Raw genomic sequence first — 27,475 nt, forward strand, 5'->3', positions numbered from 1 at the left:
TCTGTAGCAGCTCCTTTTATATCAGGCCTTGCTTCCCCTTGTCAAGTGCCAACAAACTTTAGAGACTCTCGACAGTCTCACATTTCTGTCATCAACTATGATTACATCGCTTTCGGAATTCTTTTGGCCAAATCAAAGAAAGAGGACTCAAGGGTTTTCGAGAGCGTGTACCTTTTTATAAAGGAGACTTAAAGTAAAACATTTTTATGATGAGCCTGAGTGTAGCAGAATGCTGGGTTCGTGTTTTAACGCAAGAGGTGGAAATTCATTCCTAATCCTGAATTCTTCCGATAGTGTTACACCTTCGATTAGTAGATTAGATGAATAGTTATGTTATGTTTATGACAACTGCTGTAATAATCAGTGAACAGCAATACTCTCTGTCTTCATGTGCTTTATCTGCCTTTTAAACCTGTGACATAATTCATTGAGGGTTGGACAGGTGATGATCGGTGCCTGGTGCCTCCAGGCATGAGGCTTAGAACTGAGTCAAAACAGTTCAATCATGGTTTCATCAGACCAGAGAATCGTGTGTCTCACCTTCTGAGACCTTTAGGTGCTTTCTATGTCATCAGCCAGCATGACTGTAGTTTGAGCCACAAGCTATCGGCAGCATGAATAACAATAGCATAACAGGCGAGGTTTAGATTCGACTATTCTAGAGATGCAACTCTCAGCTGAATCTTCTGGAAGTTGTGAAGAGTCCTTGTTGTTCCAATTAAGAATCGTGCTCCTGGGCACCTGCCATGCAGCTAAATGTAAGTAGCCTCGACACAACCCAGTCTGCGCTCTGCAGGGGGCGCCATCAACCTCAATGTTTGGTTTTATTCTCTGTAATGAGGCAAAATCGTGTCCAATCAGTTGAGTTGACCACAGACCACTCTCAAATCATGTATAAACTTCTTAAAGGTGATCAGGAGAAATTGACGCCACTAAATTTCAAGGGTCTGAAATTAATTTAAATAATTGTAACGTCAGGTTACAACATAACAAAATATGAACTAAGAGAATACGTAAATGGTCTCTGTTTGCACTTTACATTATGTTAACCTCTATATATATCCGTATTTGCAGTGAGTGGCTATTTTTATAGAAAAGAAGTAGATTTATTAAAATGAACAGATATGTGTAAACTGACATTTTCACAAATGTCTCTACACACGAGTTGCGTCATGAATGGAAACCCCCCCCACTGAAGAGATTTATTTTTGTGAACAAATGCTTATTGATTATCAATGCCATTAGGTTTCCCTTGACCCCCTCTGCACTTCCCATAGGGTTCTCTATATCTCTCTCTCTCTCACACACACACTCACAAAAACACACTATTGCACGTGAGGCAGATTTGTTATCGTTATACTGATGAGGTGTGTGTGCAATTTCGAGGCAGGTTCTATGCTATGAGTGATCCTTAAAGTTTAGTGGTTTCAGTGAAGCTCAAACATAATTCAATATTAAATCAACTTTTCTTAGTGTTTCTGCTGTAGTAGACTGCAAATATCAATTTGGACAAGTCTTAGTTTTGTGTTGCAATGCAAAAGCCTTTTGTGTTTCAATGAACTGAAGAATTCTAGTTATTTTCACTGAAAAGAAACATAATTTAAACACATTTGACTAATTTAAAGACAGAATTTCTCCCATCTCACTGCCTCACTGGTTTATGGAGATGACGTGTTTGTTCAGTCCTGGTGTAAGATCTCCTCTCTTTGTTGTCTTTGCCTGGGAGCGTGCTATAGTATGTGTACAGTGCTTTGAGAGAATCAGGCTGCAATAATACAGTCTTTCTGATAGGCCATGGGGTTTAGGAGCTACTGTTTGATTTGATGAGTGCTTTGTCTCCCTACTCTCTTGTGGACGAAGGACAGTTGCGTTCTACCATGAAGGTGAACGCATCAGCAATTTCTTCTTGTCATGTTTCTTTTACTGAGAGGCTGATCAGTCACCCTTTCTCTAAGTGGCTCCTGCAGGTAGTAAGGCCTCAGTCGGCCTATGGGTGCTCAAGGATGTCCAGTCTGAACCTCACGAGCCAATTGGACTAATGCTATTAACCTTTTACATATATTTGTACTATTATAATTACATTTTTGAAATTCTGCCAGCGACGTTACAGCTGCAAATATACTGGACTGGATGAGCTGCAGGCATAAATGTATGCAGAATTATGGGGCACAACAAAAAACTTCCACTAGAACACAATGTCACCGACACAATGTTAAGCGTCAATTGCAGACAAGTTGTGTAGTAAGCAAACTAACAGCAAAGAAGCTAAGAGCTCATTCAGGAGGATAACTTATGAAGTGTTCTTTGTTGCCGCTGCAGAGCTTCTAGCTCTAGACAAGGTAAAATGTGAGTGCATCCAAAGGGCAGAGAACACACAGCATATGACAGAGTGTACTGAAAACACATTAAAGGGCACCTCAAGAAATAGCATCTCACAGACGCCTAATTCCAACGATCACATTGAAGAGGTTAGTGAGGGATAATCTGTATTCAGTAATTGAAAGGCCCTCGTAGGATGCTCTAAAGAATGAAATGGCCCTTGATGGTGTAATGGTTCCCCATCTGTCTAACAGCATGTATGTACATCACATTTCCAAGTATGAAAAAGCTTTTTCTACACTATGAAAAGGAACATCTGCAATGACCTAAACAATTGTGCTTTTTCCCATTTACTGTAAATTATGAGTTATAAGAGATATTATCCATAAGTGGCAGTGCAATAACGTTTTCCTCGGTTTGCCACTTAGAAGACAGGCAGCCCTTTAATCATCTCAATGCAGTAGTTACAGGCAGCTGATAGAGTAGAAGACTAGGGCTCACGCATTGCAAGACTTCTGCAGAACAAAAAAAAGAATAAGCAACTTTATTGAGTATATTCAAAAAATAGTTTTACCCTAAAGTAAAGCAAACTCATTGGTCTGATGGCCAAGACAAATCAGCAGCCATGCTATGACCAGTGTGGTGATTATGAGAGGGGAGCAGTCCGTCTGACACTGACCAGCGCTCGTCTCTCACCACCTCTTTCTCTCATCTCATGTCCTTCAAACAACATGTGGTCGGCCCGCGTGCCCTTTTGTAATATGATCAATTTAAAGTGCTCCATTTATATCTACAGAAAATACATTATGTGTCTCTTTCAATCCGTCATAGTTTGCTCCTGGAAAATCCATGCCAATGCTGGAGAGGATTGTTGTGGTTTTTCCCTTAACCACGTTACACGTCTATTCTTTGTCCATCTTTGACAAACATTCAGCAGCCTTTGACCTCAGGTTCTCTTGGTGCTGCTCGGTGCATTTAGTCATTCAGCGGTTTCTATGCCAGTGCCAATACTGGAGAGAGATACAGAAATACAGACCGATTTTAATGAGGTAGGAGCTAGATTTTACTGTCCCACTGGGAAATTTGCCTCGAGCATCACTGTGTCTGTGTAATAACATCAAAAACTAAATACGATCATCCATCAAATGAACATCAAGCGCCTGGTTTCCCCGCTCTTGACCGGGACTTAAGTCGTTTATACCCTCAGCTTGTCCCATAATCCCTTCGATTTGACTGAAATTAGTTTTCAAGCATTGCAAGCCAGCCACGCCAGGTCCAGGACTCAGACTGTGGATTGTCACGATATCCAATCGACAGTCAATTAATCCGTCCCCTGGCCTTTGTGTTCATACTTTGTCTCTGTGCTGAGTCAATCAGGGCCACTTTGCCTCACTCACCTCCATTCCTCCGTCATATTCGTTCATCGCTGGCTAGTAAACATGTGTTGTGATAGAGAAAACAACCAACTGTTTGGAGTTGTTTACTGGACAACAGAATAGTAACCTCTCAGGTGATGGTTTGAAGTTATGGGTGTTGTGTGTTATCGCCGTAATAAAGAAAAGGAAAAGGATTCCATGATGAACAGAACAGATACTCGCCTAACACCCCCCCCCCCCCCCCCCCTGTCTCTGCATCCATCCAGTTGATCTGAACCGTCTATATGATGATGTCAAGCGCTACAGCTGCACCCCCCGCAACTACTCTGTGAACCTGCGCGAGGAGCTGAGGGCCACCAACGCCGTCTTCTTCCCTCGATGTCTGCTGGTCAAACGCTGTGGAGGCAACTGCGGCTGCGGAACTAACAACTGGAACAGCGGCTGCACCTGTCAGGCCTCCAAGACGGTGCCCAAGCTGCACGAGGTACAGCTCTTACACTGATACTGATATGCACCCGCAGAGAGGAGGCCAACACATCAGCCAAATGACACTGGTTTTTGTTCATTGGCTTTTCAAAAGACTCCATGTTTTATGCAGTTTTATCTACAAAAGCACAAGAAAATATTGTTGTTTCTATTTACGAACATCATGTGTGTAAAGCTTTTGCTGGATGCTTTGCATTGATCACTGATGCCTGGGGATTTTTCTGGTTCTCCATTCCAAAAATCTCGCACCCTAAGAACATTTTAAATAAACTAAAACATTATTTTATAAATAGATCTAAAATGCTTAAATTCTTTATATGGGTTTACATTTACTATCTTGATTCAATTTCCTTATGCACATAACTATATACAAAACATACATTTTGACATAGACCAAGATGTGAGGTTAATATCTCTCAGCATGTGCTGGGGACACACTGAAGCTTTTCGATTAACATGACAGCATGTAATTCAGATATGAGCTGTGCTGGAACACGAGACTGTGAAAACTTCCCTGCACGTTTTAGGTGCACAATCGGCAAGGGGCTAAGGACGGTGTGTGTGTGTGTGTGAGTAAGTGAGTGAGGCGCTTTCGGAGAAGCAGGAGGAATCGGGCGTGCAGTGGCAGGCGCTGCATCAACAATGAAGCAGCAATGCACCAGCAGCCTCCCTCTTCTTCCTTCTGCCGCTCTCCTCCATTTGTTTCTATGTTGGATCCGTCTTTCTCTTTCCCATCTCTCCATATCTGTCTCAGGACACTGTTGGCGTTCTATCACTCTTTCCCTCTCTCTCAGGGCTTCCATCATCCTTTCATTCTTTCCAATTCCCATTTTCAATTTAGTTCTTTGCGAAAGCACCATTCTTGTTCTTTAAGCCTGTCATTCATTCTTCTCTCTCTCTTCCCTCCATCGCTTTGTGTCTTTGTTCTTGTGTAGTTTCATTATTGAAACATGGTCTGTAGGGCCTCCTCCCCTCTCTCCACCCCTCTCTCTCTTTCTCTCTGTTAAAAGTCATACAATGGGAATTTAGACAAAAGTGGAGTTTAGGTTGCAATTGTGCCAAGTGTATCTGAGTGTGTGTATGAGAGTGTGTATATTGTACATGCATTGAACTGCCTGTATGTGTGGTTGTGCATTTTTATGAGCGATTTCCACCCTGTCCTCTTCCCGCAGCCAGCAGCCATAGACCAGTCAAAGCTTCCCCCAGTTACTTAACTTCTGGACAAACCCATTATCAATCAAGACTTTTGCACCAGTGTTGGTGAGTCCTGACATGAGTCAGAGGCCACCTGCAGTTAACAGAGTGTTGAAGAACAAACTCATTACATAACCTGTGGAACAGTTTGTACTTTTAGTTTATTTCTCATGAAGAAACCTCACAAACAATGTGGCAAGCTCAAATGAATACGATTCTAAAGCAAGGAATTGTGTCCCGACTTTCTTCGGAGGTTTCCTTACACACAAACAACTCTTCATGCAGTGATATTTGTTTTCTTTATGATTTGTTTCTTTTCTATGCATTTATTGCACATTATAAATATCATCAAGACGCCCGCATTATCACATGCGGACCTTCTGTTGACGTATTACTAAGGGACTGGCTGGGGAAAGACGGCAGAAAGTCTGGTGGCTCTTGCTCAGACATTTGCCTTCACGCATACAGCCCCTCCAGAGAATGTCCTTATAGACTCGTAGTGTAAAGAAACCCATGTTAACTCTTTCTTGACTCTACATTTGTAAAGAATGTACAACTTTTGTTTAAAACAACAATGTGTCAACTTTTTGATGTAGTCAAAATCTCATATTATGTCAGACTGTCTGTTTGCCTCTGCAATCTGTGTCAACACAGCTTTACTAAATCCCTTTATTTAAATACCTGATGTTTGGTATTTTCCCTCACGTACTGATCCCTGTTTTCTCTTTGCAAAGTCAACAGTCAATCCATTGGCAACTTGTTCTGGAAATATCTATGCTGGGAAGAACTCCAGCTCCCAATGAATTTCAAAATAATAAAGGGATCCCGTCGTGAGCGAACAAGAGTGTACATGTCATGGCTTCAAAAGTTTTGTCTTCTCTCACTTTAATATTGAGAGACAAAATATTTCAGAATCAGAATCAGAATAATTTTTATTGCCATGTATGATTGCACATACAGGAAGTTGCCTTTTTGTCGTACGTTGACACACTGAACATAAAACAACAATATAAAAACAACAATATAAAAGCAACAATATAAAAACAATAAAACAACAATATGGTATAAATATATACAGTACCAGAGTTATGGGCATGTGCGGTGCTAAGGTGCAGAGATTGGTGATAGTGCCAATAATATATCAAGTATAAAGAGTCAGTGTGATGCAGAGTCAGTGTGATGCAGGGGGCTTGTTTGTGAGCCCCACTGCCATAGGGAAAAAACTGTTTTTCTGTGATTCTCCGTCTCACCACCCTTGATATCTTACTCTCTGTCTCCTCCAGGTGCTGAAATACGCCCCGGAGGTCCCTCCGCCTCAGCGCCATCGGCGGCCGCGGGTGCGTTGGATCATAGACGAGATCTTCCTCACACACCATGAAACGTGCGAGTGTGCGTGTCCCTCCCAGCCCCCCCGCTGAGACACTCCACGCAGGCACACGCGTCTGGAACTGTTGGACGAGTTCTTTCTGTATCTATTTTTGCAACAGACTTCATGTAACAACAGCAGTAAAGAAGAGAGCAACATCCTGACCGGCAAACTGCAGCTCGCATCACATGACTTCTGGTCTTGCAACCGACTACATTCCTCTGTTCACGGGACACCACGTCAAATCATAAATGTTTCAAGCCAAAGATTATTTGTTACTCAACTTTCCTGCAACATGGATACAAAAATCATAACAGTTTAGACCAGAATAAACACAAGTTGTGTTCCATGAAATGTTAAAATAACAGTGGAGCGTCTCCAAAGGAATTCACTTGTTTTTTTCCTCCTTTGAATTAAAAAAATACCACATGGCACAAATACCGTATTAAAATTACATAAAAAATGTATTTCGAAGAGTGTGTTGGATGCCAACTAGATTACAGGGGCTTAGACATCTAAGCAACTAGTATTTTTTATCCAATATCACATTTATGTCTTTAGGTCTGTTAGAATAAGACTGTTTCTAGAAACTTCGGGCTCCTCTTCTGCCAGGAGCCCGTTGAGATGAGTGATGGTGAGACAGAAGGAGGGGGTGAGAGGGCTTTGGAGGAAGTGTAAACCAAAATACCACCTTATCTTGATGTGAAATTAGGCTAACCACAACCCTCCAGGTCGGAACTGCACGCTCACACACTCGCACACACACTCGCTCACTCCAGGCTTTCCCTGCTACTTAAAGAAAAAAAAACGGTAGTTATTTATATTGAATCCTGCTCTGCTCTATTTTTCAGTCAAGGGCTCCTTTGTCTGAATATATCCTGGCTTCTCTTTTTGTCTGCACCTCCATCCGTACCCTTCCAATTCCTATTCTTTCTTCTTCAGTAACTCCATCTCTAACACAGACTTTCTCGCTCCGTTCATCACTCAGCCTCAAAAACACCAAAGGAGATGCCAGAGCAGGCCACTGCCCATTTATTCGGAACATTCATGGCATTCCAGTTGCTAACCGGAATTCTGCCGACACGGATAAAACCAGTGAGCTTCAGACCCTAAAGACATAACAGAGGAAAGACGCTCAGGAAGGGAGACGAAGGGGAAGTGTTTTAGGAGAAAGTGGCTGGCAGAAAAGGGGCAATCGAGCAGCCAACTTGAAGCACTCCTGGATGAGAGCTGCGGGGGGGGGGGGCACTTTCAAGATGTGACACAGGGAAAAAACGGCTGCTCCTTCGGTGGTTTCAAACAACATTACATTAGTACACTCAACATTTATGAGGGGCCATTTAGGGGTTCAGTATCTTGCCAAGGACACTTCGGCATGCAGATGGGAGAGAGTGGGGATTGAACTGGCAACCTTCTTGCTGGAGAGCCACCACTCAAACCACTAGGCCACACCACCGGACAGGCAGACATTTTAGTGGGGAGTAGCTTTGTCTTTTTAATAAAAGTACTTGTATCTGACCCTCCACTCTGCATCTCTCCTGCAACACCACTGTGAAAACGAGTTCTGAGAGAGTTAGAGTAGTGCTGTTAGAGTTTGTCAAAAAAGACAACAGATACTAGAGGAAGGGAGAGTGTGTGTTTGTGTGTGTGTTTGTGTGTGTGTTTGTGTGAGTGGTCAGGAAGGGGTCCTTTTGTTTTCAGGGGTTGAGGGTTACCAACAGTCTGTAAGAGCTGGCAGCAGATACAAGCATGTGAGTGGCCGGCATGTGACTGCGACTGCCAGTGTGAGTGTGTGATGTGTCTGTAGGTAGGGAGCTCGAGTATCAAAGCAACAGGGGAGCAAGAATTCAAACCAACTGCTCAACATTTCCGTGCACACGAGCCAGCTGTGAGGAATAAAAGACGAGGTCATCTGTCATCGCTCCATCTTCACCTGCTGCGTGTCCCAGCATCACCAGCTCGCTCACAGACTGGCTTCACGCAGAGAAAATGGGATTTGATGCACTACTCCTGTTTAAGAGACAGACCAACAAAAAAAAGAGAATAACTGGACACAGATGATTTCCTCAGTCACAGCAAAGCCCCATCAGCCGTGTGCTGGCGGCACTTTTATGTGCATGTCTGTGCTGTAACTCACGCATGATACTTGACAGGTGTTGGATATAGATATGTTTCAAAAGTGTGTCGGGGTTGTGCGATTGTCAAATTCCAAGTTGTCTATCCCAGACACAATTCATTCTCACACACAAACACACATTATATTTTCAGACAACTCCAGCAAGCCGAATGGTGATTAGGTAACATGCTATTTTTCCAATGTAAAATGTATGGTTACTGTACCAACACAGATGTTAGAGCTTTTTATGAAATCAAATATCATAGTTTTTAGGGAATATAAATGTATATGAGGTGTGTGTGTGCATCCTGCGTCTGCCAGTTTGCCGGCGTTATCAGCACATTCCATTGTCGCACGCTCCAAAGAGCTCAGTTTCCTCTTGTGGCTCTTGACAATAGAACCATGTGTATTTCAAAGTCTGACGTTTAAACCTGCTTGTTTTTTTACTCACACCAAGTTAGAACAGCTAAGACCTTTGGGAACATTTCAGAATAATCTACTTTCAATAATATTTGCTCCAGAGTTTTCAGCCTGTCATGTTTCAACTGTGAGAAATGATTTTAGTTTCATCACAAAAATGTCCTTTGTTCTATTCAGAAAAATAGGCTGTATGAAACTGTATTCTTTTCTTAAATAATTTATTGTCATTCTCAGTTGTTTTATTGAAAATATCAGCTTGGTTTTGATGAATAAAATATTTCTAGCATCACTGCCTCCGGTCTTTTGATTATTTTTTAAGTGTTAGATGTTTGACTTTACATGGTTTTATTTGACATGAAAGAATGGATTGTTTGATAACCTGCGGAGTGTTATGGAAAATGTGCTGTGATTCAGCGGGTACCTTATACACAGGCTGTACAATATTTCCATCTCGTTCCAATAAAGGTCATTGCATATACATACGACAACACATGTTGTTCATTATAAAGCTGTACTTCTTGTTTTGCCTTGGCTGGTCGGAGTGCTCCACCTGTTGGGAATTACTGCAGACCGTTAATAAAGATGGAGGGTCACTATGAAGAAATACAGAAATAAAGCCAAAATATCTTGGATGTGAAAGCTGCCTTCTTCTGCTGATCATTCATTTGGAATCAGTGTCTGCAAAGAAACAATCGGGGGATGGAGCTGCACTATCAAGTTCCTGCCCATTTTCTAACTTGGCCAATCATGAGTCAGTCTCAGCTGTCAATCATTACGGTTCACCCCATTTTATATCATCACAGAAAACGTTTTTGTTCTATCCTCGTCCAAACTTCTATTATGAATAAGGCAGGGTTTATAACCTCTACTGCAGCCAGCCACCAGGGGGAATATCCAGAACATTTGGCTTCACTTATTGGGATTGTCATTACACCAGTTATGACAATAACAATTATAATCTGATCGTCAGAATAAAAAGTGATTTATTTTTTAATTTGACAAGCAGTGGTTGTGTCCAAATTTCCATTTTCTGTTAGGGAAAAACTTTATTTTGTCTAAACCAAAGAAGCAAATAACAAATAGTTGATTTATTAGTTCCTGTGTGTACACATATATGTGTGTTCTTTACCTTTTACCATTTTTCTCACACATCAAGCTGATGTTCCAGTGCCGCCTATTAATATCTGATTGGCTTGGTTGTTCTTCCAAACTGGGAAACAGCCATCAAGAGTTCAACACCGCACCTATGTGAAACCCTGAGCTGAGTTTGTTGCGTGAGGTGAATGTACAACCATGCTAGAAGCTGTGGGAGGCTGAACCTTGGCACAGTGAGAGTTTTTAGTGCTAACATCGGCATGCTAAAATCGTTACAATCACACTGTTAATATGCTGATGTTAAGTATATAATGTATAACATCACAATGTACCTGTGCCAGAAACCGTCTTTTAGAAACATTTTAGTTTGGGTCAGTGTCCCATCCACCAACATGGGGTAGTTAGGGGTTATGACCTGTGAAGCAGCCAGCCACCAGGGGGCGATCAAGATGCTTTGGATTCACTTTACGGGGGCTGTCATGTCATCCATCTTTATTTGCAGTGCATGCTTCATGCCCATGTATGTAAGGGTGTTTCTCGCCCCAGTGGTTGTGGCAACACTTCCTCTGCCGTTATCATTTCACTCCAGTCCCCCTCATACAGCCAGCCAGTCACGTCCCACAATTCACCAACAGGCCAGATATCCATCCGTCCATTCATCCGTCCAACTGTCCATCCATGCATCCATTAGACCGGTGATTCAGTTATTCAAGGAGAGGGTCCCGAGGGGGATGATGGAAATTGAAAATCAGGCAAACAGCAAGATAAACAAAACTTTGCAGAATTATTACGATTAGGTGAAAATTAAAGCAAATATGGAGACGGTAAAAGAGACTACAGGGAAAGAGACCAGTCAGAAAATAGGAAGAAAGGCGGTTAGCGACAGAGGGAGCACGTTATTTGTTTGAACCCATCATTCCTAGAAGGCTGTTTTTGTGTCTGTCAGCAGCTTCTTATCGTTCTCTGGGGGCAAATGTGCGTGCACACAAATATACACAAACACAGACACACAAAATGTCAACTCACTTTGTCTTCGATGATGCTGCTGTCACAGTGCGTTTTTCCTTTTCTTATTCATGCATACATCTCATTGACACTACATTATAGTAGCTTCAATAAGGTCCTATTGATCTCATTCTGAATTCGGAATACAGGGTGAAGTCTTCTGGGTAGATTCTTAATGCCGCTTAACAATCTGTGGTTACCGTCTTGCTGTACGCCAAGCTGATCTCAGATCCATCAAAATTATAGTTTCATGCAAAAGATGTGTAACAACAATGCCATTACATGTTTGGTGATTAGCTGCAAATATTGAAAACTCCTGACATGTCAAACCTTATTTGTCTCATTTAACCTGATGTCCTGGACTCCACTCTGGTTAACCCTGCTCGTTTTTCCTTCCTTCCTCCCTTCCTCTATCGCACTTCCCCTTTGATCTCACAGTTTCACACGCATTTCTCATTTTCACTATTTCATTCTCGTTGACTTATTCCTTGTCTCATCCTCTCCCAAGACGCCTTCTTTGTCTTTCTTATCAGGACTAATCACCACCCCTCTGTTACTCGTAAATCCAGGAAATGAAACCATAAAAAATGGAGGGAAACATCTGAGGACCTTTATTCAAACCTCTGTCTCAATATGTCTTGCCCATCTCCCTCTGTCTTCGTATATCGTCTCTGTCCCATTTGTCATCTCGCACATTTCCCTTTCGCTGCTGGTGTTATTTTTAAGTGCACATTTGAAAGCAGAGTTAAGGGGACTGGAGATTTTCAATCTCATAGTCATTTATTAGTCATGGGGTGGCCTCAGCATGCATAACACCTTCCAGTGCTCTGTGCTGTCTCTCAAAGCATTTTCATATCTCCTTCTTTGCCCAGTGGTTGTGGACAGGGCATGAGATCGTATTCTAAGTAGAGATCCGACTATACCTTGAATAAAAATGTTGAAACTAACAATTTAGTAGCACTTAAATTATGACACCTACTTATAGCACTTTGTAGTTTTGCTTTATTTTTGAAGAAATTTGACTTTCTTAATTCTTGTTGTTCTGGGTTTGTACCTTCGGGGTTGAATGCACTTATTGTAAGTCGCTTTGGATAAAAGCGTCAGCCAAAAGAAAAGATGTAATGTAAATGTAGATACAACGAAATGCAATTTTCTTGGCCAATTCCGATTTTTTCAAGGCCTGACCTGCCAATTCCAATTTCGTCCAATTTTCTTTCCAAAAACTATAACAGCATACCCAACAAAATGTCTAACATTTCTTCAATGGTAAATTCTTACATCTAAAAGATAAATACTGCCACCGGCCATTGGCTGTCACGTGGAGGCATCAAGAAGTGCACTACGTAGGTTACATAAAAAACCTTTTGTATTTCACATACCTACAACAAAAGATTAAGTATTCGATAGGTACACTATATAAAATAAACCATAAATAAAATGGACTCGATCAACAAAATTTTCTTTCATCAACCCTCTGTGTAGATCTACGACCACATGGGAAGATTCGATAACTTTAATGGCACTTGAGATTTACAGATCCACTGACAAATTAAAAAAAGGAGCAGCAGATTACTCCATAATCAAGATGTAGGAAATATGGTCAAAATGTCCTGCTCCTGAGTCATCAAACAGTAAACTCATGCTTTTACTATAATTTGCAAGTAATATTTATGGAGCGGCATGGTATATTATACCATTATCTGGATTGTGTACTTTTACTTTGAATGCTTCAAGTACATTTGATCATATTCAATGTAAGCCTTTATAGTGTGGTACAAATATTTTACTTTGAATGATTCCTAGTAAAGAATGTGAATATTTCCTTCAACACCAAAGCAAACATTGTGTAATAACATAATAATAATCATGAAATACAATATACTGTGAAACCATTATATTCTCAATGACTATTAATATACCACGAGCATCTCATAGTCACAACCCCACCCAACACAGAAGGTGCTGGACAGGGCAAGTCGTGGGAGAAGAATAAACAGAGTTGATGGAAGGAAAAAAGATGCCTTCAGACAGAATACAGGGTTTTCAGAGAGACACACGGACCTCAAAACAGCGACACACGGACAGATGATGAGTAGGAGGAGGAGAGCAGATGAAGTCATTGAGGCGTGTAGGGAAAGAATGGTGAGAATCTGACGCATAGCCGAGACACGATGTAGCGAGACAGTGCTGCCCTACATCGCACACTGAACTGACATGGAGCAGAAATGCATGGGAGGAGCGCTGTCAATTTGTCCTCTCCCTCTTTTTTTCTTCAATTTTTTATAAAAGGCATATATTTCTCCGGTCAATTCCCGAAGGCAAGAACATTCACAATGACAGTTTACAATTGCACATGCCAACATGGAAACACCCAGGACGGGAGGTGTTTGTTTGGAAATGTGTGGGATAGGATTTGATTCCAACACTTCAACCTCGTTTTTTTTTTAGTGTGCAAAATTCATTTAAACAAACACAGACTTAAGCAGTCACCCATACACAGTTTCTCTCTCTCTCTCGCTCTCTCTCTCTCTCTCTCTCGTTCTCTCTCTCTTTCTCTCTCTCTCTCTCACCATCATATCCCTGTCCCTTCTGACCACCAGTCCCACCCTTCCCTCTTAGTCCCCTGCTCCCGTCTTTCCCCTCTTTCACACTACATTATAGAACAGCTTTCATTTAGGTATGAATATTAGATATTGCTTTTGAATAATAGAGAAAGACCTTATGTGAGGAATCTGCAGACATAAGAAGAAAAACGACAGTCGTACTTGGGGTTCTTCACTTGCACATTTAAAATAGCTCAATAGAAATGACTTTCTCTGTTTCATTAAATAAATGATTTGCTTTAAGTGCCAGTGAAGAAGTGAGAGGTGTGTTTGTGTCTTTGTCGGTGTGTGACTGATGCTTCAATGGGTTGGAAGCTCTGCCGATATACTCCAGACGCACACCACTGTGTATTGAAATTGACAATATATTACATCTGTTTTCTGTTCTGTAAAAACAAGTTATTCTTGAATGGCTTTGTTACGGTGGCCCTGAGAGCTCAACGAACAGCAACTTAAGAAAACACATGCAAGTTGAAAAAACACATGCAAGTTGACAAAACACAAGCAAAGTAAGAAAACATCTTCATCAATTTCACAACACAGCACAACACATTACAGAAACGCGCAGCAAATAGACACACGCGCTGCAAATAGACGAACGCGCAGCAAATAGAGGCGACAACACAACGTAAGTGTTTCCAGAGGACTGCTAAAAGGGATGGACACCGCTGCCACAGGAGACACTAAAACGTCCAATTCACCATACAATTTCACACACACACGCCCGCTTCTGGTATTTCATGAGGGCCTGATACGATGATGATTTAAAAAATGAACGAATCACGTTTATCGTTACGTTCACGTTAATAATATGAAAAGTGATTCGTTAAGTTGAGCGTTCGCGAAACATATGCACAACACTGTACTGTACAGCCACTGCAGAGGGGCTGAAGAACCGTGTTCGGCTCCAGAGCCGCGGGATGACAACCCCTGTGCGGAACCGAAATTGTATGGTGTATTGGACGTTTTAGTGTCTCCTGTGGAAGCGGTGTCCATCCCTTTTAGCTGTCCTCTGGAAACACTTCCGTTGTGTTGTCGGCTCTATTTGCTGCGCGTTCGTCTATTTGCATCGCGTGTGTCTATTTGCAGCGCGTTTCTGTAATGTGTTGTGTTGTGTTGTGAAATTGATGGAGCTGTTTTCTTACTTTGCTTGTGTTTTGTCAACTTGCATGTGTTTTGTCAACTTGCATGTGTTTTCTTAAGTTGCTGTTCGTTGAGCTCTCAGGGCCACCTTACTTTGTGCTTCCTACACTCTCAGGGTTTTGAAAGTTTCACACGCGACTTCTAAAAGGATAGAAACAACTAGAACAAATATCAGCTTTTTTCCCCTTCGGTTTCCTGAAGAGTTGGGTTTGGTAAATTGCATTTGCAGCAGTGTTATATCGGAAGAGAACAGGGCAAAGGGAGAGGAGAGAGAGCGGAAGAGAGAGAGGGCTACAGGAAGAAACAAATAACACAAGCCCCCCAGCGTCCGAGTCGCTTTAACTCGATGGAAGTGATTAACTGCTGTGTCTGCGTGTGAGTGTGTGTGGGGGTTGGTATTAGTTATAAAAGAGTTACTTCTGGGAGCACAGGAACTTCATGGAACACTTTATTCTAACAGATTATTCAATAACCTGAATAACCTGGTGCTTAAACAGCTACCCACACCCCCCTTCACACACATAAATACACACATAAAACAGGCCAACACATAAAACACACTCAAACTTGCAAAAAGAAACTGCAAAGTGCAAACATGAACAAGACGGAGGAAAACACAGATTTGGGTCGCATTGAAAAGAGATTAAGAGATTTTCTTGCAAAGTTACATATTCTAATCGGGTTTTCTGGCACACACACACACACACACACACACACACTAGTGGATGGTCATTGGAAGTCACAGCAACGAGCGAGAATGAAAGCACGATTCCTGTTTATTCCACATGGACTGATTCCACATCCACCAACATGACGTTTAAACCGGAAGCACCTGTTTCTCTGACTTAATTGTTCATAAACTGTAATCTTACCATCTATGTTAAAACGTGTGTGTCTCTGTTAAGAACATCCCTGAAACATTCAGAGATTTAGTGGCTGGTAAAATCCTCGTTTGACAGAAATAACCTCAAAGTGGTTTCTGTAGCTACAGATCAGAGAAACACATTCTAGGGAGGATTTTTGGACCATTCTTCCCAGAACTGCTTCAGCTGAGACAGAGCATGAGCTGCCCCGCACTGCCCTTTCTTGTGAAGTCTTTAGACCAATAGGGATTTCACCAATACAGGCAGAGGGCACTTGCTCAGCTTCGATTGAGAGTGACAGGCTATTCCTTTATAAAACATTGGACACATGTAAACAGTAGACCTTTGAAATAGGGGAAATAGAGGGAGTATCACCTATAGTACAGTCCATCTACAGGGAGTCCATTGGTCCTGCCGAGTGGCTGAGCATGTTTTAATGTCGCTGCTGGATTATGGATTGAGACTTAGTCTTTATCCAATGAGCCTGAAAATATAAAAGGTGCAGAGCAGACTGAACGGGCTGGGGTGTAAGGTTTGACCATGTCCTGGATGTAGACTGGACCCGATCCGTTTTCAGCACGGTACGCAAGTACTAATGTTTTGAAACGGATGCGGGCCGCCACTGGTAACCAGTGAAGGAAGCGGAGGAGCGGAGTAGTTTGCTGCATTCTGGATGAGCTGCAGAGGTCGAATGGCACCAGCAGGTAGACCTGCTCAGGAGGAAGTTACAATAGTCTAGGTGTGAGATGACCAGATCCTGGACCAGAACCTGGGCCACCTTCTGTCAGAGAAGGGGGCATGTTCTCCTGATGTTGAGAGAGTTGGTGTACAGAGAGAAGAAGAGGGGACCCAGGACGGAACCTTGAGGGACCCCAGTATTGACAGGAAAAGGTTCAGGCATAGATCCTCTCCAACTTACCTGGTAAATGCGGTCGTTGAGGTAGGATGACAGCAGGGAGAGAGCAGAGCTTGAAACTCCCAGATCCTGAAGGGAGGAAATAAGGATCTGGTTCACTTTGTCAAATGCAGCAGAGAGGTCTAGAAGGACAAGGACAGAGGAGAGAGAGGCTGCTCTAGCATTGTGACATTGCTCAGAGACAGCAAGGAGGGCACACTCAGGTGAGTGGCCTGACTTGAGATATGTCTCTCGAGAGATGTGGAAAGAAGAGAGACAAGACTGTAGTTGTTTACTTCAGATGTTGTCGAGGATGGGTTTCTTCAGGAGAGGGTTTACTCTTGCCTCCTTCAGAGAGTTAAGGAAACAGCCAGTTGACACGGAAGTGTTATTACTTCTATACAATAATGGAAAGCATGAAATAGGATTGGACTGTCAACCCTGTTGGACATTGTCAAAGTTCACATTGGCAGGATTTAATTCACTGGGAGGAACATGGAGATAGCATGAAATGTTGCACCATTGGTCTTACTGGGAGTAAACAGTGCTAAAATCATCACCTTCTTTCACCAAGGTTCTCTACCTGGAAGCGGCACTCATGGCTCAGACCTGTGAGTGCAACAAAAACAGTTGGCAGCACTCACAGGAGGGAACGCTGCCAATCTCTCCCCGGTCGCTTAATGACTCTGACAGGCTGCTTAGAGGTCTGCTCAGCATGGATGGGGCATCTGTGGGAGACAGCACCAGAACCCACTGAGATTCTAAGGTGGTCAGGTTTGGTAATGACACGGACTGTATGCATGATAAGAAAATGGTGATGTACGTTGCCCTGTCTTTCTTGATTTTGTATCACTTTGCACGCTTGAACAAATATCTGCATATGAGTTATTATTTGTATATACCACTTTATGGTGGTTATATAACATCTACTCAGAACTCTTGATAAAAAATAGTCAGCTGTTAGTAGAATAAAAGAGGGTTGCAAAGAAGGCAAAAAGTGCATATCATAACACTCCAGCCCCCCCACCCCCCCCAAAAAAACATCCACAGTCTGTCTATTTCCATTCAGTCCTCTGACACAGCCTTTCTATAATAAAACCAGGAACATCCTCTTTGTTCACCTTCCTGCCCTCGCATGGTCATCTACCCAGTGCCCCGTTCCTGATCAGAAATCAGTCCAGAGAAAAAGTTAAGAATGTCCAAACAAATAAAATAACACACACGCAAAAGAGACAGAAACTCAACCTTTACACCTCTGAAGATAGATGGAGGGAACACAGTGAATCCAAAAACAACATAAAAGTAGGAAATAACAGCTTCTGAAAAACCACATCACATGTTGACTTATTCATATTTCACCTAGCGACCGCTCCAAGCAGGAAAGTATGAATTAGTACGTGTCCTGTGCGTGTGTGTGTGTGTGTGTGTGCGTGTGTGTGTGTGTGTGTGTGTGTGCATGAGAGAAATCCATTTGGGACAGTTGGGGTTTGTCAGACCAAAGAGGTTGATAAAAACAGGAAACACACGTTATTGGAGGCACACAGAGACGCACACAAACCCCTTACTCTAACCTTACACGCATCACAACCTGAACTCCAAAACCAAGTGTTACTGTGAAATAATAGTCTGGAGCCACAGGGAACTCAATTTGGTAAATCGTGTTTGTACTCGGCTACCGAATCAAACCATAGCATTCCAAGGATGTTTCCCTGAATCGGTCGATAAACACAACGCAACTTATGTTACCGGAATGTGTACAGCACTGCAGACCTTATTTGACGTCATGTCCCCACTGCATCGTGAGAAAATGCAGTAGAACGTGGAAGGCTACCTAATGATGGTATCTTAAAGTTTAAAGAAAAAGGTACAATTTTAAGTAAAGAGGAGTAACACACGTTTATGAAAGTACTACAAAGAAGAAGAATTCAATATGACTGTTTTAAAAATATGTATATACTCCAGACTCTATAGGTGCAGGCGGTGCCCCTGAGAAACTCCAGCACATAATAGTGGTCTGTAAGATGCATTCAGGTTCATGGAACACCCCAACCAAGCGTCTGGCGTAGTATAGAGGAAACTCTGGGTAGAGTATGATTGACGTTTACGGGTATCTTTACAAAACTCTGCTCTCTGTGTATCTATGTGTACCTGTAAAGCAGAGCAATTGGGAAATTATGACATCACAGCTTACATCACACATTCCCAGTTACACATCCCTTTCTCTTTGTTTGGTTCATACTGCTAGGTCTAAGTTTTAATTAAATTAAAGAGCTGCTCTGAGTAAAGCTGCTCTGAAGACACCCGAAAAAGTTGTTAACGCATTTACCTGAATGTGAGTTTTAAGTGGGAAAGACAGTTTTTAGATCAGAGAGTAGCAGGAAGACAAACAGTTCTGTTGTGGTGAGCTTGGACACAAACATGCAGGCAGAATATCTGCAGTGTGAGCGGAAGCCTGCTCCCTGACACCTCCGTCTGACGGCCATAACTCAGAGCAGCACACAAACACATACAAACACAATAGATAGTGAACGTGGGTAATGATGTGACGCTGTGCTTTCACGGGCAGACACACACAGACACACCGAAACACATAATGGCACTACATAGAGTTCAGCCTGCATGGCCGCCCTGAATGCCCCTCGGCTACATAATTTACAGTGAGTGTCTGACCTGTTTCGATGATGTAGGTGGAAACTTCTCAACGATTATTCATGTCTGTGTAAAATCCTGACTCAGAGATAAAAAATTATAATATCACAGCAATTCAATGTGCACAAGGGGGAAAAAACGTCTAGATGGCTCATGACTGCTTATTTGTTTCCTCTAATCTACATTATGTTTGTAGTAAGCAAAGTCAGCTGCATAAAGCTTAGACCACATGTGAGGTAAAGAGGGTTAGCAGTTCATTATATAGACTGAATATGGCTGTAGACTCAAGTGTGGAATCTCGGTGAGAAGGATGAACATTTTATATTGCTTCAAAAAAGGTTGCTAGATTAAATGCAAACATCGAATATAATATATTGGGGCTTTAAGACATTTCAACGGTAAATATGTCAAGCTCTATATATTATGTATGCACCCATGGGTCAATGCACCTTCTCTCAGTATTTCATGAAAATTTAAATTATGGTGAAGCTGATTGAATATATAAATTACAGGATCTAAATCACTCCAACGAGCTGCGTTATATTTCACATGAGGACGACGTGTCAGGACGTGTCACATGTCTAACTTCCCTCAAGATCACGTCAGGGGTGGAAGAAACAACACTACACACTCGTGATGTGTGACTACACAATCAAGAGGATTGATGAAAACATGTGAATTAGCTTAAAAAAGTGAATGTTGAGCCGGCAACAGAAGAGATTTCACAAACTCTGAGGTTCGGACAACTCGGCTCAACAGGAGTCACAGTGATTTGACAGGAGTCGACAGTAATCGATCTTTTCCTTTGCCATCTTCAACACTTTAACAGATGAGTCAGTTGGCTTTTATTGCAAACAACAATAGATTTTCAGTTTCTTTTTCTTGTCCACAAAGCGGTGGTGATAGGCTTCACGTGGGCTTCACTATTGACATGATGGACCATGCAAACTGTAAAGCCCATGTGAATCATGTATTTTTGCTCAACTGAAGGGTAATTTAATATCCGGTCAAAAATTAAAACAAAATCTGTTAATGGTTCATACTGTGACTTCTTCACTTTAACATGAGTCTTGTAGAAACCAATCCCCAGTCTGTGTGTACGTTTTGTCAGCTCTGATGCAAAAGTTCATACAGAGAAAATAGGCCCCTGTTTGCTTTACTTCTCCATGACCACTTACAATAGTAAGCAAGCTAAATGTAGCTAGCGTAACCCTGCCCACTAGAAAAGTAACTGGACCTTCGACCAGAAGACCAAATTAAATAATATGCAACTATATATTCTGCCTATGGAAAGCAGTGTTTCCCACAGAAGTACATTTTGGCTGCTCTATACTAATAAAAACGATCTCTGTCAAAACGAAAAAAAACATTTAAGCTCCGTATCTGAAAATAAACTCCATACCAACAAATCTAAAGATGTAAATCACTTGTCCATTTATGTAAACCGAGCATGTGTGTTCTGATGGAGCCATGAAGTTGGTGGTTTAGTTACAGAAAATACTTGACGAGGCGGAACTATTACTGATGACAAGAATTAGCAACACTTTGCATTCACCGCTGGTAGTTGAATTGGAACTGATAAGAACCTATGAAACAGCTCCATATTTGTCCATTCATGACACAAGACAGCTAATGTACAGGGAACTAAATTGGGTGAACAACCACTTACCAAGGTTTGCTACTTGAGACTGCAGAGTAGTGTGGACTACGACTTAAAGGATGCAACGGAGATTTGTTCTAAGACTCAAACGTAGCAGTGTGGACGCAGCCTCTTTCAAATCCAGTACATCTGTCCACATAAAGTTATGTTCCCCCCAGTGTGTGTTGTAAACCCCATTTGCATATTCATCACATCCTCACTTTGATGAGTCTTCCTCGGCTCTCCTCCAGGTTTAATGACACAGCTCCACATCTTGCGTCATCCTAAGTTTCAAATGGGGGCCTCACGATTGTTCCAGTGAAAGTAAGATGGAGAGGAGGAGCCCGACTCGTGTGGGAAGCAGAGTTAAAAGCATTTTGGAGCCATTAACACCATTTTCTCTCCCTTCACAGCCTCTGAAAGGTAATGAAGTCTGACACCATGTCTGTTGCACTGACGTCTGCTGCGACTCTATCTGTGTCTAATAGAGAGAGTGAAATCATGTTGGATGAAGATCAAGCTCACACTCCTCCCTTGAATGAGGTTTAATTTCCCTCCGTCGAGCCCTGTCGTCTTTTTCCATCCTCCTACTCTTCACCTTCCTTCTCTCTCTCAAACAGACGTGAACATGATCCTTGTTTTTCTTCATCCATTAGAGGAACACCCTCCCTCTTGTTTCTCTTCCCCACATTTATCTGTTTCTTTTAGCCCATCATTTTGTTCCGGTTCAAAACTTCCATCAAGCTCCCCCCCCCCCCCCCCCCTTAATGCTCTTTAAAACACTGTGACTTTCCATTTGATTCCTCCATCTATGTATTTTTACCTTTTCTCCATCACATGACCTAATCTGTAGCCATGGATACAGCATAATATGAAATCATTTGTTTTGTTCCCATCCACTGATCTTTCAATCCAAAACCTATATCTTGCTTTGTTTTTAAGGTGTGTTTACTTACCTTATACACAGCATGTACCGTTTTATGATGTTTATTAAAACAGAGAGAAATTATGAAATGGACGGAAATGCTAAAGTTACCATGACCTTAACCAACCCTGAATGCACCACCTGTCTCCAAACACGATCCTCTGCATACTCTCCCTTTGCTCAGCTGCTGTGTCAGACTGCGTCTGTCTGCCTGCTTGGCCGAGTTCATCTTTACCAATGAAGCATGTTAGTGACAGAAACACTGAGCTAATCCTGCCCAGGATACAGCACTGAGGAGAATTACAAACACACAAATGAACAGACCATCCAACCGGCTGGGGGGGGGGGGGGGGGGGGGGGGGGGGGGGCTGATGTTCGTCATATGCTACAAGACAAAAGAGGCTCTTTCCCCCCTAAGATAAGTAAATACAAACAAATTCCAGCAAGTTTTTTTCAATCTGTTAAAAGAAACGTTCGAAGCCTTGAATTTGTTTTAATCAAAAAGCATTCACAAGCGTTCAAAGGCTTTTGAGGCGCGCTGCGGTCGTAGAGCAACAGTGTTGTGCTCCACAAGACCGAGGATTGACAAGAGCTCCTCTCAGTAACACTCCAGTGCTCTGCTGATGCAATGCTGATGATATGGGCGAAAGGCAGCAGATAGCAGCCTCTCACACACAAACACATTGTATCACACAAGCAGAAAATCAAACCCACACATGTTAAACAGATGCACCCAAAAAACAATGCGTGCATAATCATTTTAAGATACATAAACGCTTGCACATTCACGGCACGCTGCCTGATTTTGAGACACACAAAGACGGATGAACTGTTAAAAGTTCTGTGGACAGCAATGTCATTCAGTCGGGAGCTGATCAAGCCCAGGCTCGCAGAAGAATAAAACATAAGACGAAGTTCGCTGAGAGATCAGAGAAAAACTTCCTGAACACAGTGACAACACTGATAAACATCTACAAATAAAAGTTGTTGTTGAGTTGAACAGAATTCAAACCTTTAGGTTTCTCCAAACTTTTTCAGACACTGTGCCACAAGCAAATAAGTTCAGTTGTCTTCAAGTTATGTGTCTGGGTTTTTGGGGTTAAGTTCTAAAGGCAGGTGGAAGCAAACTGGGATTAAAAGAAAAACATCTGTCAGTACAGATAACCTTTTTAAAGCTGATCACACAAAGTGCAAAGTGATGATGGAAAGAATAATCCAGAGCGGATCACTTCTTCTTCAGAGGTAACCACACCTTCAGTAAATGAACTGGTGAGGGCAGCGTGTGTTAGAAGAGCGTCTCTGTTCCTGTTAGAATGATCACCTGACATAAGAAGCAATTAAACTGCGTTAGAAAGCAGCAGCACATCGTGAGGACAGGAGGGGGGGCGGGGGGGGGGGGGTGCATCCACCAACCACTGCCTGATGTATGATTAAAAAACAGACAGCCTCTGTGCCATGCTGCAAAACGACAGCACTTCAGTCGAGAACTGCATGAACGTTGCAAATTATGTGGAGCTGTGGATTAGCTTCTTCCCGGGAATAAATGGTATCTGCCCATGTGGGGTCTGCACCAGCAGGCTTTCATCGCTTGACGCTGCCCAGACTGCGGCTCTCCTCCCACATAGGGGCAGCCAAGGTCATGATGAGTCATCACAAAAAAACTAAATGGATTCAGGTGAGAAAAACTAAAGTGATGAAAAGGCTCTTTTTCTGGTGCAATACCCCGCCGTGCACTGGTCACAAACACAGATCCCCCTGTGAACTGGTGATTTGGTACAAAGCCTTACATTTACCACAGATCCAAAAGATGATGGAGTTGCCCGCTGAAAATTGAGCCTTTTGGCTGCAGAAAAAAACCAGCAGGAATCTACACCTTGATTTTATACCTTAAAACCTCGGATACCTCGGGTCGGTTAGCGATGAGACACCATGATAACAGTGAAGACTGAGAACATGATGCAGCAGGACCATTTCTCATTGAAGACAAAAGGGTAGAGATCATTAGCCTAATAATGTGCATGTTTATGAGTTTCAAACCCATCCAAGACTTTGACTGACCTACTGTTTCATCACAGTGTTTAGTGAGCTGAGGTTGGACAGGATTCTGAAATGTAACAGTAAGTTAAGGGTTTACTTAGGTTATGGGGGGTTAAGGTACCTTACAGCAGCTTTATGAAACTCCTTTTCTCTCCACAGTCGCCAAAGAGCTCTTGGGTTTCTTTGAAATGTTAAGTCCTTGACCTTCTATGTAAAGTGCATTGAGAGAATATATATATATGATTTGGAGCTGTAAAAATAAAATTGAATTATCAGAGTTGTAGAGAACTGTCAACATTGTTTCTTCTTTTCTGTTCCTTTGCAGATGCAGCACCCGAGTTTTATAGATGTAGAGAAAACCCTGTATCTGCTCTGACACACACACACACACACACACACACACACATTGGGTCACTTTGCATACGACTGTCAGCCACAAACTACAACAAAGGGCCTTTATGTTGTCTGCTTGTGTATCATCTCCGATAGGAAGTGCATGTGTGTGTGTGTAGCTGGGCGAGTGTGTGTGCGTGATCCATGGTTTGTCTACGGGCTGGTGGACAGAACCACGGCCATAAATACGCCCAGCTGTAACCGCGGTGATTTGCAGGTTCAGAGAAACCATAAACAGCAGCACTGAGCGGCCCACTGCCCTCAGAGGAGGCTGAATTAAGTGGTGAGTGTGTAGCAGTGTGTGTGTGTTTGTGTGTTTGTGCATGCCAAGTTTGTGTGTGAGCGTGTATCCCCTCTGGTGCGCGAGTTTGCTCAAGGGCATCCTTTGCGGGAGATGAGAGGTGAGTTTGGTGATTGGCCGAGGGTCTGAGGTGTCATTAATCTGCGCCGCCTCATTGGCTGTGACGGCAGAGGGGAGGGGTCAGTGCAGCTGGTCAGTTAGCCGCTGTCAGATTTCTAATCTGGGCCATTCTTCAATATTAGACAGAGTGCAGATGATCACTGGGGCTAAACTGGAACCACTAAAACACTTGAGTTCTGTGTCCTGCCCCCTTCAGGAGTCAACAGTTTTTTACTGGGGGGCACACTGTCCTGATTATTAATGTATCTATTTATTAAGGTTCAGAGAGTTAAATAAGCAGTAAGGTGTTTTTAACATTGGAGAATCCTGATCACATGGCTGTGACTATAACAATAAATTGGTTGGAAACGTCCAATGGTATTTTATAACGGATTCATAATTATTGTATATTTCTTACAAAATAACTGCATGGTTTATACAGCATACTATGAAACTGAGTCAAGGGAATAATATTCTCTTCTTTTTTTGTTTTACATAAGCCGATTCAAGCTAGAACATAAACTGGGGGTTATGGATTATATTTATTTATATAAATTTATTTAGAATGTACCAAGAAAAGTATATTAGGTTTGCAGAGACCTAATATATATACAATACATAATACATATAACAATGTAAGAAATAAGGAGCAGAAAAAGGGCACCAGGAATATTTACAACAGAATAGTATAGTGTTTGCACTATGAACATAACATTTGGAAGTCGTGCAGAGGGGAGGAGTTAGAAGGTCCGTGTGGGTGAATATGAGGAAGAGAATGCGACTGCTGTGAAGGTCTGATCGTATATATATTTTTTTGTTTTTTATTCTCACTCTCCTAATCTTTGTCAGTTAATCATTTTTATTTCCCTCCTCCAAACCCATTTCTTTTTTTATGAGAGAAACATTGGACAGTCCAATCTCCAACAAGATTGTTTTTCCTTGCAGTAGGATCTTACTTCACGGATAAACATCTGCTGGACAGTAGGTGACGATAACATGGGACAAATCCAATATGAAGTTTTACGGTTGGACCAGGGAACAGGGCTGTGTCAATCATAATTTAATCTATGGCGGCAATTAAGGATTCAAACTCAATGCAAGATGTCCAGTACAAGGAAGAGATGGAAGATTATTTTGACACAAACAACAAAACAATAAAAAAGTGACAGAATATTTTAGAACTATTTGAGAGTACTCATTAATGACAAGGATTAATTCTGAAGTAGCTCCAGAGCATCAACAGAAGAAAATCGACAGTCGATTCCAAATAGGCAGGGTTAGCACTGCGTTACCTGGGATGGACTCAAACTTTGGAACACCTCTCAACGTTGACCAGTACAGTTCCACATTACCACAAATTACAATGAAAAGTAAGGATTTATTGTATTTTGATTTGTCTAGATGTTCCCAATAAACGGGCATAAAGTGTGTGTGAGTCATTACAATGCTTTTGAATTTGTAGTCCACTATTATCTAATTAGGCGTCTGCCAATTGGGGCTATAATTATTATTGTTATTATTAGTATCATAAAACAGCACTGACATGGAAATTAGATGGGGATGATTGGAAGATTTATTGGATGATTGAACTGTTGAAGCTCAGTTATAAGTCGTTTGCGAGCCGTCATGGTTAAGAGCGTCTGCAAAATGTGTCAATATAAATCTAAATGAATATAATATTGACATATTGATGATACGTCATTGCCTGTCATGAACAGGCAATGCAGTATTAGGTTATAAAACATATTTTTGCCTTGTAACAAGTCAGTAGTCTCAAATATTGTGTGAGTCGGCAAGAAGTTCTTAAGGAATCCTGTCAAACATCCAGCAATAACGCAATAATCCTCTTAGTCTGCAGGGACTACGTAGATTAGAGTAGAAAAGAGAGAGAGAGAGAGAGAGAGAGAGAGAGTAAGTGACGCTGCAAAAAAGAATCAGTCGAGAAGCAAAGACAGAAAAGAGAGAGATAAAGGAATGGTTGAAAAATAACAGGGGGAAGAGAAGGAGTACGGAGAGAGCGAGGTGTGAAGGTGCAGAAAGGAGAGAAGAGAGCAAATCATACGAGAACAAAGAAAAGCCGTGAGCAGAGACGAGAGTTATAGAGGAGTAGAGGAAAGATAGAGAGAACAAAGGAGAAACAACAGCACAGAGGGAAGGAGCAGGACATTCCCCTGAAGTGTGTGTGTGTGTGTCTCCTGAGAGGATCACAGATCAGAGAGACGAGTGACCTGGTGGTCATCTGTCAGCCCCTCTGACTCTGCTGCAGGCAGGATATCTCTCCAGGGAGAGAACACACTGTCTCACACACTGTCTCACACACTGTCTCACACACACACACACGCACACACACTAACACACACTCACACACACACACATTCCCTGTACAGTATACTGAAGGAAACAGAGTTTTGCTCCTACTCACAAACACATATAAACAAAGCAAAAGCATGAAATCTCTTGCCGGGCAACACAACAGTTGTGTATTTGATCTCTGGAGTGAGTCTGTATTGTTTTGAAATCGATGGACAAGATGACCTCAATACATCATGAA

The 27,475-nt window shown here is 42.1% G+C and overlaps 1 protein-coding gene across 2 annotated transcripts in view; it reads left to right on the forward strand.

Annotated features, from left to right (window-relative positions):
* The window catches only part of pdgfd (platelet derived growth factor d), a 46,689-nt gene extending 37,126 nt beyond the window's left edge, over positions 1 to 9,563 (forward strand). For both annotated transcript variants that reach the window (XM_062386730.1, XM_062386729.1), the window contains exons 6-7: positions 3,962 to 4,179; positions 6,659 to 9,563. In XM_062386730.1, the coding sequence (XP_062242714.1) occupies positions 3,962 to 4,179; positions 6,659 to 6,793 (353 nt within the window). In that variant the 3' untranslated portion in view covers positions 6,794 to 9,563. The remainder of the gene's footprint in view (positions 1 to 3,961; positions 4,180 to 6,658) is intronic.
* The last annotated feature ends 17,912 nt before the right edge of the window (positions 9,564 to 27,475 follow it).

Source organism: Platichthys flesus, chromosome 4, assembly GCF_949316205.1.
Source record: "Platichthys flesus chromosome 4, fPlaFle2.1, whole genome shotgun sequence".
Taxonomy (NCBI): Eukaryota; Metazoa; Chordata; class Actinopteri; order Pleuronectiformes; family Pleuronectidae; genus Platichthys; species Platichthys flesus.